Genomic DNA, 10,784 nt, shown 5'->3' on the forward strand with positions numbered 1-10,784 from the left:
GTGTTTGCGCGAGGTCGAAGAGTACTTGGCTTAGCTCGTCTAGGAGCGATGGCTTAACATATACTCCTTGCATAAGGTATTATCGAATGTGTGCTTTCAGTCGTACAGGAACTTTTTCCCATGTCTCCATAGGAAAGAATTTGAAGTCAGCGATGAAGTGGTACCATAGTCTTCGTCTGAAAAGTTTCTGTCGTATATAGAGGAACATCGCAGTCTCGATATACTCAGCAACTTCAAGGAGTGAGGCATTATTAGGATCTTCGTTCATTCTTTGGTCGAATTGTGCGACTCTCTCCTTCCATTCTTCCTCCATAGGTCTGAACAGTTCCTTGATCTCATCAAGAGGTGTAAGGCGTATAGGAGGTGTTAGGGAGACAGGGTATTGGCCGGGTGTTGGATGTTGTCGCATAGGAGTTCTTGGGTTTAGGTGTTCTATGTCGCGTTCTGAGTCGGGGGGCCTTCCTGGAGTAGCCATGGTGGAGGTTTCAAAAAGGGATGATGGAGGTGGTGGTCTTTGATCAAAGAAAAGGATGGGTTCTCAGTTCCCTGATCTGTAAACAAAATTGGGAGTGAGAAAAGGTTCTCTAAGAGTGAGAACTGATCAGTGTCGCTCGCTTGGCGATATTCGAATATCTTGTCTGAGAACGGTGAGCTCCAACGAACCACTACTCAACACCATAGACAAACCACCAAGTGTAGTGGTCTCTATAGTACTGAATATTGTGGTTGTTGTGAAGTCTGCTTTTTCATTGATGAAAGAACTAGCTACTTATAGTATATGGGTGCCCCTCTGCTCTGGACGAATGTCAACATTCGTCCGAGACAGAAGAGACGGTGAAGACGGGACATTACTGTCGCGAATGCACATCGCTCAAGGGTGTCGTTTGCGATGAATGCATATCGTTCAAGGATGCCGTGATATACTAATCCAGTTCCGGAGTCGCTGTCTCGGCAGAAGCTTTTTCGGCCGAAATACTTTCCGTCTGTTGATGGCCTTGTTTCTCGGCCGTCGCAACAGTCAGGATTTTGAATTCTACCTTGACCAACCCTTAACATGGGGATGTAGGATGGAGCCTATATTTAGATATGAGATTAAGGGTCATGAACTCAGTGGGGGTCTCACGTGATGAAACATTCAGATTTGGGATGGAGATAATGTGGTACGAATCTGACAGATCGGATAATCAGTGTACCTATTTAGGTGGGTAGGCACTTAGGTAGGCTGTATAGTTATGAATTCCAATTCACCTTATTACTCTGTGTTCTAAGCCTCTGAGAGATCTACATAGTAGGACGTCAGTAAAAATAGAATTAGGGGCTGAACTGAGATTTGGCCCAAGTAACTTCGAGTAATTAGGAGTAACTAACTAGCTAAATAAGGATTAAGGAGTACTTAGCACATGACTTTTGTACAATTAGTAAATAGATAACTAGATAAGGCTTGTCTTTTTTTTTTTTTTCTTGCTTTTTTTTTTTTTTAGTCCGGCTGATAAGGGTCTGTCTTTAAAAATAGTATTATAAATTATACCTAAGTATCAATTCCATATATGGATTATACAGCTAATTAGCAGAAATCACAACTAGGCACCTATGCCCGGATTGAGATGAGATTGACGGGGAAGAATGTACTGTGTAGAATGTGTTTCTAAGGGGTATCAACACGGAGTACTCCGTACTAGAATGATCCGCTTCGGGCGCTAGTGGTGATTAGGAGATCAGTAGGAGATCATTAGATGATTAGATCGAGAGAGTAATAGGGATAGATATTAACCTAGACAGGTACTAGTAGAGAATGAATATTGAGAAATAGAAGTAGGAATAGAAAGTATGTACAAAGTATGTAGCAAGTAATAATACCTAAAACAGTCTCATAATCGAGTCAGCTGAGTCCCGTGATTCCCCACTGCCCAGTTCTTGTCCAAATGACATCACTTCTTCTCCACTCAATAGTCCTAGACCGGTCTATGTTTGAGTATCTCAACAAGTATCCGTGTCAGATTCTATCTGCTGATACTATCAAGTTTATGTTAAATCACGGGTATTTATGGGTATTTATGTAGGTACCTAAGTAGTCCACTCCTATTAGGTACTCGTACTCCTATCCTAGACTCCTCCTTTGACGGGTGATCGTCAGGCAACTATCTATGTACTTTATATCATATAAAATGTTCCCTTTTAAGTCAAGTGCTATATTACCGAGTACAGAGTACGTATACTTTGTACTGCTCTTGGACCTTTCACGGGTGTTACAGCCTCCAAAACAGGAGAACCCTAACTTTACCCTGTACGGAACACCAACCGAGGAGAAAGTTAGGAACCATATATCCCCATATTCCATATTGATATGGTCAAAGAACATTACGTATTCTTATTAAGAATAGATCCATATTTGATCTCCTGTAGGGCCTCAGTCGATCCGGATCCCAGCGAAGTGGAGCCATGGTTATCACATCATCCAGGCTCTTTCAACAAAGAAGTAGAAAGAGATGAAGGGACATGGTAGTAATTAATAATTCTGAATAAATTGCTCTTAAACAGAAGAGCCTTTATAATTAAGTAATACAGATAATATCTTTTTTTTTTTTTTTTTTAATCCCCCCGCATGCTCAAAGTGAACAAGCCCCCGCAAAGGCAATGAGTGATTTTGGTGGGCCACTTTACCGGATGCCTACCACCTGGGCACTTTCTCCTCTTTCTCTCCCCTACCTATTTTTTTTTTTTTTTGTAAACCTGTCCTGTTCACCTTACTTCTCTCCCCTTTCTTCAACTTGAAACTTCTGCTCTTCTACTTCTACTCTACTCTTATTCTCTTCCATTTTTGTACACATTCAAACTGTATACTCCCCCCTCCTATCTACACAATCTACTTGACTCCGCGTCATTCCACCACCTTCTACCCGGAATTGAGCTTTACAAGGTCTTTCAAAAAGTCGATTGCCAGAAAGTCCTTCGCTATGGCTTCGTTCAAGGTATGCGAAAACTCATTGAGAATTTCCCCTGACTCTTTGCCGATCTCGCTTGTTGTTCTCCTGCTGATGTGGCCCTGGTCCACAATAGGAATTGTCCCTATCGCGCCCACTCCCCAACTCTAGCCAACGACAACACACCCACTCCATATCTTTGAGTGCTGTCAATGCCAACCACCGTGTCACGCGCCGAAAGAGTGTCACTACTGCCGCTGCCAATGCCGCCGCCGTTGTTGCCGCTTCCCTCAAGGACAGCGGGGAAGCCAGCTCTCTCCCCATGTCCGCACACCGCCGCAGTCTAGGAGGTCGCAAAGGCCTGGAATCCTCATCTGTGGGAGGTGCCTCGGGATTTAGCTCATACTTGTCCCGCAGCATGAACAGCCCTAGCCAGGAACCCGTCCCCCGCAAAGTCTCCCCAAGCATCTCCGAGGAGGATGATAGCAAGTCCAAAAGTCGGAACCGCCGATCCAGCGAGGCTGGTCAAATAAAGACTGAGGGGAAGCGAGTACCAGTCCGCTGTGAGCGCTGCGGGAAAGGGTATAAGCATGGCAGCTGCTTGTCCAAGCATATGTGTGTATCCCCCCATGCCGCCCCCGGTCGTCTTCCTCTTCCATCTTCGGGAACATGCGCCATGTCGGCTCTGTGCAGGTCGCCCTCGTGGTTCAACTCCCTTCTATTTCCCCTTCGCACCCTCATACTCCCATTTTGATTTCCGGTTGATTGACGTGTTTTGTTTTGTGGCATTGTAGGTGGGAACACGACCCAGCATGGTCCATTACTTCGAAATTACTCATCTCCAAGCACCAGCAAGTGCAACTACTGGAGGCCGCTACGGTGCTGGTCCACATGAACGTAGATGAAGACTCCGAACAGTCTCCGGAGGCTGAGTCGGAATTATCGTCCGCTTCGCCCGCCGCTTCCTCCGATATGCGCGACGGCCTCAGCTCTGCCGAGACCACCCCGCCGCCAATAGACGAGGAAGAGGACGATGACTTCGAGATGTCGGGTATGCCCGCCAACTGGATGAATCGCCCCAGCATAACCAACGCCTCCGCCTTCTCTCGCTCCTATCAATCAATTCCTTCCAGCTCGTATACCGAAAGCGCCCCTCTCCACTCTCCGTCCTTCTCTCATTTCCGCAAGTCAAGCATCGACACTCGTCCTTCAACCGCCGATGCCCAGCTGCTGGAAGAGGAGGAGGCTGATTTGGCTGCCGCTATCGGACTGTGCCACTTTGGCACCCCTCGCACTGGTCCGGTATCCATGACACCAGACATCCCGCCTGTGCCTCCACTCCCCGCTCGTTATCTTGAATCCAGCAGCCACCTGAGCAGCCACTTGAGCAACCAGAGCCCGAGAATGGCTCACTCAGGCCTGAACGAAGGTTTCCGTCGCGACTCCCTCAACACGGAACCCTTCCTTTCGCTCTCACTCAACCCCTCCTTATCATACAAGGTGTCAGATGAGCGAGAAGTACGAACTGGAAATTCCAAGGCCCAGGCCCAAGATATTCGACAAGTCCGTAACGCAGATGTGGACTTTGGTAGCAGTCGCGGTGCTCCTGCCGATGACGATGACGACGGTGTATTCGGCCGCATGGAAGAGTAATTATTTTGAATCTTTTTTTTTTTTCTTTTTTTTTTTTGTTTTGACAGCGGGCTCCCGCCACGGCCTCATTTCGAGCCGAGCGATGAACCCTCACGATGAAATGTACGAGCTTGAGCGTTTTTTGGGGGAAACCAATTTTTGTTTAAATGCTTGCGCTTTGCATATGGAAGGGCCACTCTTTGAGTTTGCCGGACTTCAAGACTTTGTCCTCTTCACTTATGTGCATTGAAGAACTTGATATAAATCACGTCTTCTCAGCCTGGTTATACTTCCCTTTTCGTTTTGTCTTGTTTCATTTTTCGTCATTGTATCTTCCCTTATTACGGAAATCCCCATAAATGGCCTTTGCTTGACTTGGCCGGCGCATATTCATCATTCCATTCTTATTCACATTCAGCCCATATCCCCCATACTCGCTTTTACTTCTTTTACTTCTTTTTTTCCCCCTAGCTTTTCTTTTGTTCCTCCTTTCTCCCTCTCTTCCTCTCTCTCTCTCCCGCTCGAACATATACTCCGATTTCTCCTCGAATTCCTCACCCGTGTTTCTTTTCTCTTCGGTTCCTCTACTCTATCTCTACTTGTACTCAACAGGCCGGACGGACCAAACACTCAATTGAATATACCTCATGAATCACGTTTCTCCTTGTACTGGTTTTTAGGACTTTGGCTATTTAGCTGATAGGGACAGTACATGTCAAGGCTAATGAATGCTATTTTGGTTCCTTCCAAGGTTTATAAAGATTCAATTTCAGATCATCCGCATACATTGGAAGGTTCCTATCTGATAAATAGAACTGATAACAAAGTCTAGATATGGTTAAAAGGAAGAGATGATACCTGGTATGAACCTTGAAAGGATGCACAAGATCCATGAATGTGCACTTAGGTAAATACCCTACCTAATCAGTGGATCAGTAGTAGATCACTGCTACAGGAAGCAGAAAGCCATCTGCCCAGTTTTGGACAGCCGTAGAAGTGCTCAGTGCATTTCATTTCTAATTCAGATTGAGGGAAGATCTCGCGAGATATTCCTAATTTCCCTGCCAGGGCTTCCAAGTTTTGATATCTATCAGTATCAATTGATGAAACTACCAACCGGATTTTCCATGCCAATTCTGGGCGATTCCTTCCATATTAGTGACCATTCCATCGCCGCTTTTACTGGGTAGAACTGAGCATGCCTCTGAGCGTAAGTATTATATAAGTTTACTGGTCTGCTCACTGAATAGTCCGATTCGCTCACTGAGCAAGCTTTGTACCTCAATAAAATGCAGCACGCCACTTCCCTTCTGCCGTAGGTTTGTGTGTTATCCTATCGATAAATGTTGGGTTTCACCAAAATGGTCGATCGTCCCAGGAGCCTGACTCCTGCTCCGGGAGCAGTTCTATTGCGCATTTTTGTTTCATTGATCTACCAATCATTATCTTAGGATATAAGCTCCTGTGAACACTTCGTTTAGCGACTTTCTGATAGGACATAGCTTGAAGGAGATACATACCATGCCTGCAGTCTCTGTGCAAATCAAAACTCGCAATCCGCATACTTTCCAAGGTTGTCTAGTACACATGAGAGAGAACTTTGCAAGAAGTCGATCATAGACAGTTCACACCATCTGGATAGCCTGTGGGAGTTACGAGTAACACCACTCGCAACATAAAACGATTATTGATATTGATATTGATATTGATTTTGACTTTTCAACATAGCTTCTTGATGATAGCTTCATTGTTGAGAATGTGATATATGTTGATATATTGCTTTCAGAGGTAAATTTGTGTGCTGGTTTGTGCGTATTTTTGGCGCGTTCGTATTGGCGAGGTTTCAATATTAGATGCAGTTCATCGAATCTGACTTTGAGAATAAGCCATCTACTTACTCAGCATGTTGTACATCATTCTGAAAGCCATGCATAAACAATTCCCACGACTCTCCGAGATAACTCGGAGGTCACGGAATAAACTACCCAAACAACAATGCATTAACAGTGCTGAGACCGTACAAAGATCAAGATCTACCTTATAAAGCTAGTCCGTGGGTTAATAAGTTGAATAGCAAATCCATGTTTGGATTAGTCGGGACGTGCTCCATGGAAATAATTTCCTTCTTACATCCTATTGACCTGAATCATCTGATTTCTTAGGATCTGCCACGTTTCCTATACCACAACTTGGTATTCATATTTCATTTGACATAAATTAATTATTTCTGCCATGTTTTTGAGTCGTAGTACATCATCTACGAAAAAAGCCATTATACTCCGTATAGCTCCTTTAAATAATATGAGCTGTTATTTATTTCTCAGCATGAATTTCCTCGCGCTCGGACAAACATCCTATCCTGGGGTGCATGCAACACCACTCCCATTCCTAGATGAAGCATATACCGAAATTTCAGTCGTGGTACCACTTTGACTGTGTCCAACAGTGCTCGTCCAACCAAAAACATTGACTAACCTGGACGGGTCTAACTCCAACCGATTGGACCCGCAGAAGATCTCCGGTGGAGTGATAATCATGCTCTGCTTTGCTCTTTATCTATCTCGCCTGCTAGATATCGAGCGAGAAAGTGAACTCAATTATGCAATTGGTACTGTGCTCCTAATCTGGTTAGTGCGGCTCTTTCTAAGTCACATGCCTCCACGAGTCGTCGCAATCGTCACACCAAGAGAGAGATTCCTTTCCTCATTTCGAGGATCCATTCAAGGGTCCAAGACAGATTTTCAATGGAATTGAGGGACGTTGGAGGAGTAAAGCCAAAGTTGCAAGACCTTGTGTTTGGCTAACATGAATTGGAAAAGGGAATGACTAGTCTAGGAGAGTGAGGATAGATAGAATTTGACCTGGACACTGACTGATATGTGCAAAGCCTTTTAGCTCTGTAGACACTATACCAATCTTTTGAAGATTCTTCTCATTTCGAATTCATCGATTTTCGGTGGTTGCAAGATGGCACTACCGCTACAGGAACTTATCTTACCGCCACAGGAAGAGACCCTAACAGCGCAGAAGGATACATCACCGCCGCAGAAAAGGCATCACTCAGCAAAGACGGGAGATCGCCACCCGATGGAAAGGAATTGGGGAGACAGCTTCATGCGCCTATCGTGAGTGTAGCTGCGAAAGCTCTGGCCGAGAAGAATATCCCTATAGTAGAGTATGGGGAGCAGATACAGTGGCGCTACGGAGACCCTGCGGTCCTTCTGGGAGGTATTAAATAGCTTTTGTTTTTTTGACCAGTTAACTTGCTACGTATTTCTGACGTCTTGAATTCCAGCGCGTGGAGTGGGCAGTCCCCGATAAACTGCTCTCGCTTGCGTCAGAAATTCTATCAGGCAAGGATTTCCCTTTTATATCCCAATTCTCAACAACATGCTGCTCACTACGGAGAATGGGATCGAGCTTGCACTACCCATATTTTAGGGTTATATTCAATATATCTCTACCCGCTATCATTTATCGGCCTTGAGCTTCACGATACCTTTAGTCACATCCACTTTTGACTGCACACTTAAGATCTTGACGCCTAAACCCAATAAATACATGGTCTCGTTGCTTCGTCATCTCCTCAATCACCCTCTTGACGATAATTTCAGACTTCGAGTATATGATGATCTAGTTTCTTCTATATGATTTTATATTTTACGTGATAAGCCACTGAATACAAAGGATGGGGAATGCGACGACGATGAGAGTGAAGAAGATTACCAAAAAAGAGTCGGAGAAGCATTAAAGGAAATGGAAACTTGGGATTGGGGCGCTGATGGAACAGACTACCTAAGCATTTCTGAATCTATACTTCGAGACTGTCGGACTATTAAACAGTTAACTAGTTGCTGCCGAGAAAATACCATCTCCGCATATCCAAATATGTTCTCCGAGACTATCGATCTATTGACCGGTCCTAAGGACCCAGGTATGTGCTGAAAGAATATATGTAGCAAGTCAATAGGATATTGATATTTCTATTGACTAGATGCACGCGAATGCCTATGATGCTCGAGTTATGTAAGTAAGTAAATACTCCACTCTCCGTGATCTAGAGTTCTGGACTCCCCGGAGGCGGAGATACGGGCCTGAAATTGGCCTCTTGAACCCTGGCTAAGTCAGAATGTACCAATACGATCTATCTAGGTACACTGTCCAAGTGGTTTTCTTCCATCTTTGAAGACCCATGTCAATCGTCAATTGACACATTCAACCCACAGGAAGCCAGAGATTAGTATAGACAGGTGGTAGGCAGATGGTATGATAAAGCAGATGATATATTGATTGCTTTTGGAGAATATAACTTTAAAACACCATAGTGACAATGAAAAATGCAAGCCCAACTCCGGAAATCATATCGTAGGTTGAAGCGTAACGAGAATCCCCCCAAAGAAGTGTCAAAACGAGCAAAGAAAAAAAGAGATGGAAAATTTAGTCGACATCCATTTCTTCGGTCGTTCCATCCACCAACATCCGAGTCTTCTTCTGTCGCAAGATCTCTGTACCGTGAACTCTGTTGGCAACCTTGGTTTGATCGAGAACCATAGGCTTGCCCTCTTCGCGCTCGCGCAGCTCCTTTCTGATAAGATGCTCGCCAGTAGCAACAACCTTGCGGTCTGACTCGCGTTGACGGTCGCGGGCAACCTTTCCAGCAAGACGACGCTTGGTAAACACACGCTCGCGCTTCTGGCGGATCTCCTCTACACGCTTCATGGCCTGGACGGTGGCGGCCACCAGGTTGCGGTCGTACTTGACGGGGACGTTGCGCTTCTTGGCGAACTGGGACAAGACGAGAGATGAGTCGACGATCATCTCCTTTCCGCGGGCGGCACGGTGGCTCTTTGTCCACTTCAATTTGCGAGGCTGACGCTTCATCTTGAAGTTCTTGTGGCACTTTGAGCGGCAGAATCTGAATTGTCGGGCGTCATTGCGGACGAATGTGATGCCCTTGCTCGGGAAGGCGGGGCGAGAGCAGAAATGGCAGGTTTCTACACTGGATGATTTAGAATGTAATGATTAGTATGATGAGGTTGAAGAGATTATGAATTTCTTGTATTGAAGTATTTCACTTACCGCATGGTTGCGGTGTAAATGGGTTGATTCTTTTTTTTTTGGTTGTTTGTCGCAGATTCTTTTTTTTTCTTGAAGCTTTGGGTCGGCGTGGAGGAGGGCGCTAAACCGAATTAGGAAAAGCGCGCTGACTTTTATTTCCCATCTTCTCATATCTGCCACCAAGTCATTACCGATAAGTATTTCAAGTACATCCCCCTCTTCGTCCACAAATATGGCCTCCGTTCTTGCTGTTGGTCTTGGTGTCGGTGTCGCTGCCTTCCTGGTAAGTTTATACGTGCTGAGATGTCTTCAAGGTCTGTACTGATCATCCACAGGGCCGCGCCGGACTGGTCGCCTACCGCCGCTCCAAGGGCGGTATGAACGCTGCTGGAAAGGCTTTCTACAAAGGGTGTGTTGGATTTTTGCTGACTGGTAAAGTGTATCACTTGCTAATATGCTGTTGTATAGTGGATTTGAGCCTCGCATGAATCGCCGCGAAGCTTCATTGATCCTCCAGCTTCCGTATGTACCTCCGAAATTTCCCACGACCGGTGCGCATTGATGGGAACTTGACTAACATTTAAAAAAAAAGTGAACGCACTCTAAACAAGGACAAGGTCCGCCAGAAGCACCGTCAGCTTATGCTGGCTAACCACCCCGATCGCGGTGGCAGCCCATACTTGGCCACCAAGATTAACGAGGCCAAGGAGTTCCTCGACAAGCACACTTAAGCTCTTCAAGATTCAATCTCCGATACGGGCTCCGTTACTCGATCAATGAGAATACCAGCCTCCGTACCTTTGGGCTAGAGGGACTGGATATACAAATTTGGGATGCATAGCGTGGCGTTTTACCAATTTGGGGAATGGACTGAGAGCCTATTCCTTATTCTTTTATTCAACTTGTACTTTACACCCTGTTTTATATACTCTCGACATCTCACCACTCTTCAATGTACTATCAGTTTTACATACTACTACCTAGGTGCTACATTTATAAAACTCCGTACTTTCGTGCTTTTTACCGCGAGAATGCCTCGGCTGTCAGGACCGATATATCATCAATCTCCAGTGTCGATCTATGCACGCTCATGTCCGGAATACAGCAAAAAGGCAGCACGTCGAAGGTGGGTTATATGCTGCCCCACTGTTCATCTGCACCTTCCCTTTCGAA

At 45.3% G+C, this 10,784-nt stretch overlaps 5 protein-coding genes across 5 annotated transcripts; 3 read left to right on the plus strand and 2 right to left on the minus strand.

The window, feature by feature from the left end:
• Positions 1-79: 79 nt before the first annotated feature.
• Positions 80-475, minus strand: N7495_008454 (uncharacterized protein; the record flags this gene model as incomplete). The annotated part of the gene is made up of 1 exon (XM_057211105.1): positions 80-475. One exon carries the CDS (start codon positions 473-475, stop codon positions 80-82), a length of 396 nt encoding a protein of 131 aa, XP_057060648.1.
• Positions 476-2,954: 2,479 nt separating this feature from the next.
• Positions 2,955-4,574, plus strand: N7495_008455 (putative C2H2 finger domain protein; the record flags this gene model as incomplete). Its single annotated transcript, XM_057211106.1, has 3 exons — positions 2,955-2,969; positions 3,058-3,626; positions 3,716-4,574. The coding sequence occupies 3 exons, from the start codon at positions 2,955-2,957 to the stop codon at positions 4,572-4,574; spliced, it is 1,443 nt and encodes a 480-aa protein (XP_057060649.1).
• Positions 4,575-7,088: 2,514 nt separating this feature from the next.
• On the plus strand, positions 7,089-7,792 carry N7495_008456 (uncharacterized protein; the record flags this gene model as incomplete). The annotated part of the gene is made up of 2 exons (XM_057211107.1): positions 7,089-7,200; positions 7,560-7,792. 2 exons carry the CDS (start codon positions 7,089-7,091, stop codon positions 7,790-7,792), a joined length of 345 nt encoding a protein of 114 aa, XP_057060650.1.
• Positions 7,793-8,990: 1,198 nt separating this feature from the next.
• On the minus strand, positions 8,991-9,637 carry N7495_008457 (ribosomal eL24 family protein; the record flags this gene model as incomplete). The annotated part of the gene is made up of 2 exons (XM_057211108.1): positions 8,991-9,552; positions 9,633-9,637. 2 exons carry the CDS (start codon positions 9,635-9,637, stop codon positions 8,991-8,993), a joined length of 567 nt encoding a protein of 188 aa, XP_057060651.1.
• A 206-nt stretch (positions 9,638-9,843) lies between these two features.
• pam18 (putative mitochondrial DnaJ chaperone (Tim14)) lies at positions 9,844-10,342 on the plus strand (the record flags this gene model as incomplete). Its single annotated transcript, XM_057211109.1, has 4 exons — positions 9,844-9,894; positions 9,947-10,020; positions 10,080-10,133; positions 10,204-10,342. 4 exons carry the CDS (start codon positions 9,844-9,846, stop codon positions 10,340-10,342), a joined length of 318 nt encoding a protein of 105 aa, XP_057060652.1.
• Positions 10,343-10,784: the final 442 nt, after the last annotated feature.

The sequence above is a fragment of the Penicillium taxi genome, assembly GCF_028828555.1.
Source record: "Penicillium taxi strain IBT 34144 chromosome Unknown utg000005l_segment0_segment0, whole genome shotgun sequence".
In the NCBI taxonomy this organism is placed as follows: Eukaryota; Fungi; Ascomycota; class Eurotiomycetes; order Eurotiales; family Aspergillaceae; genus Penicillium; species Penicillium taxi.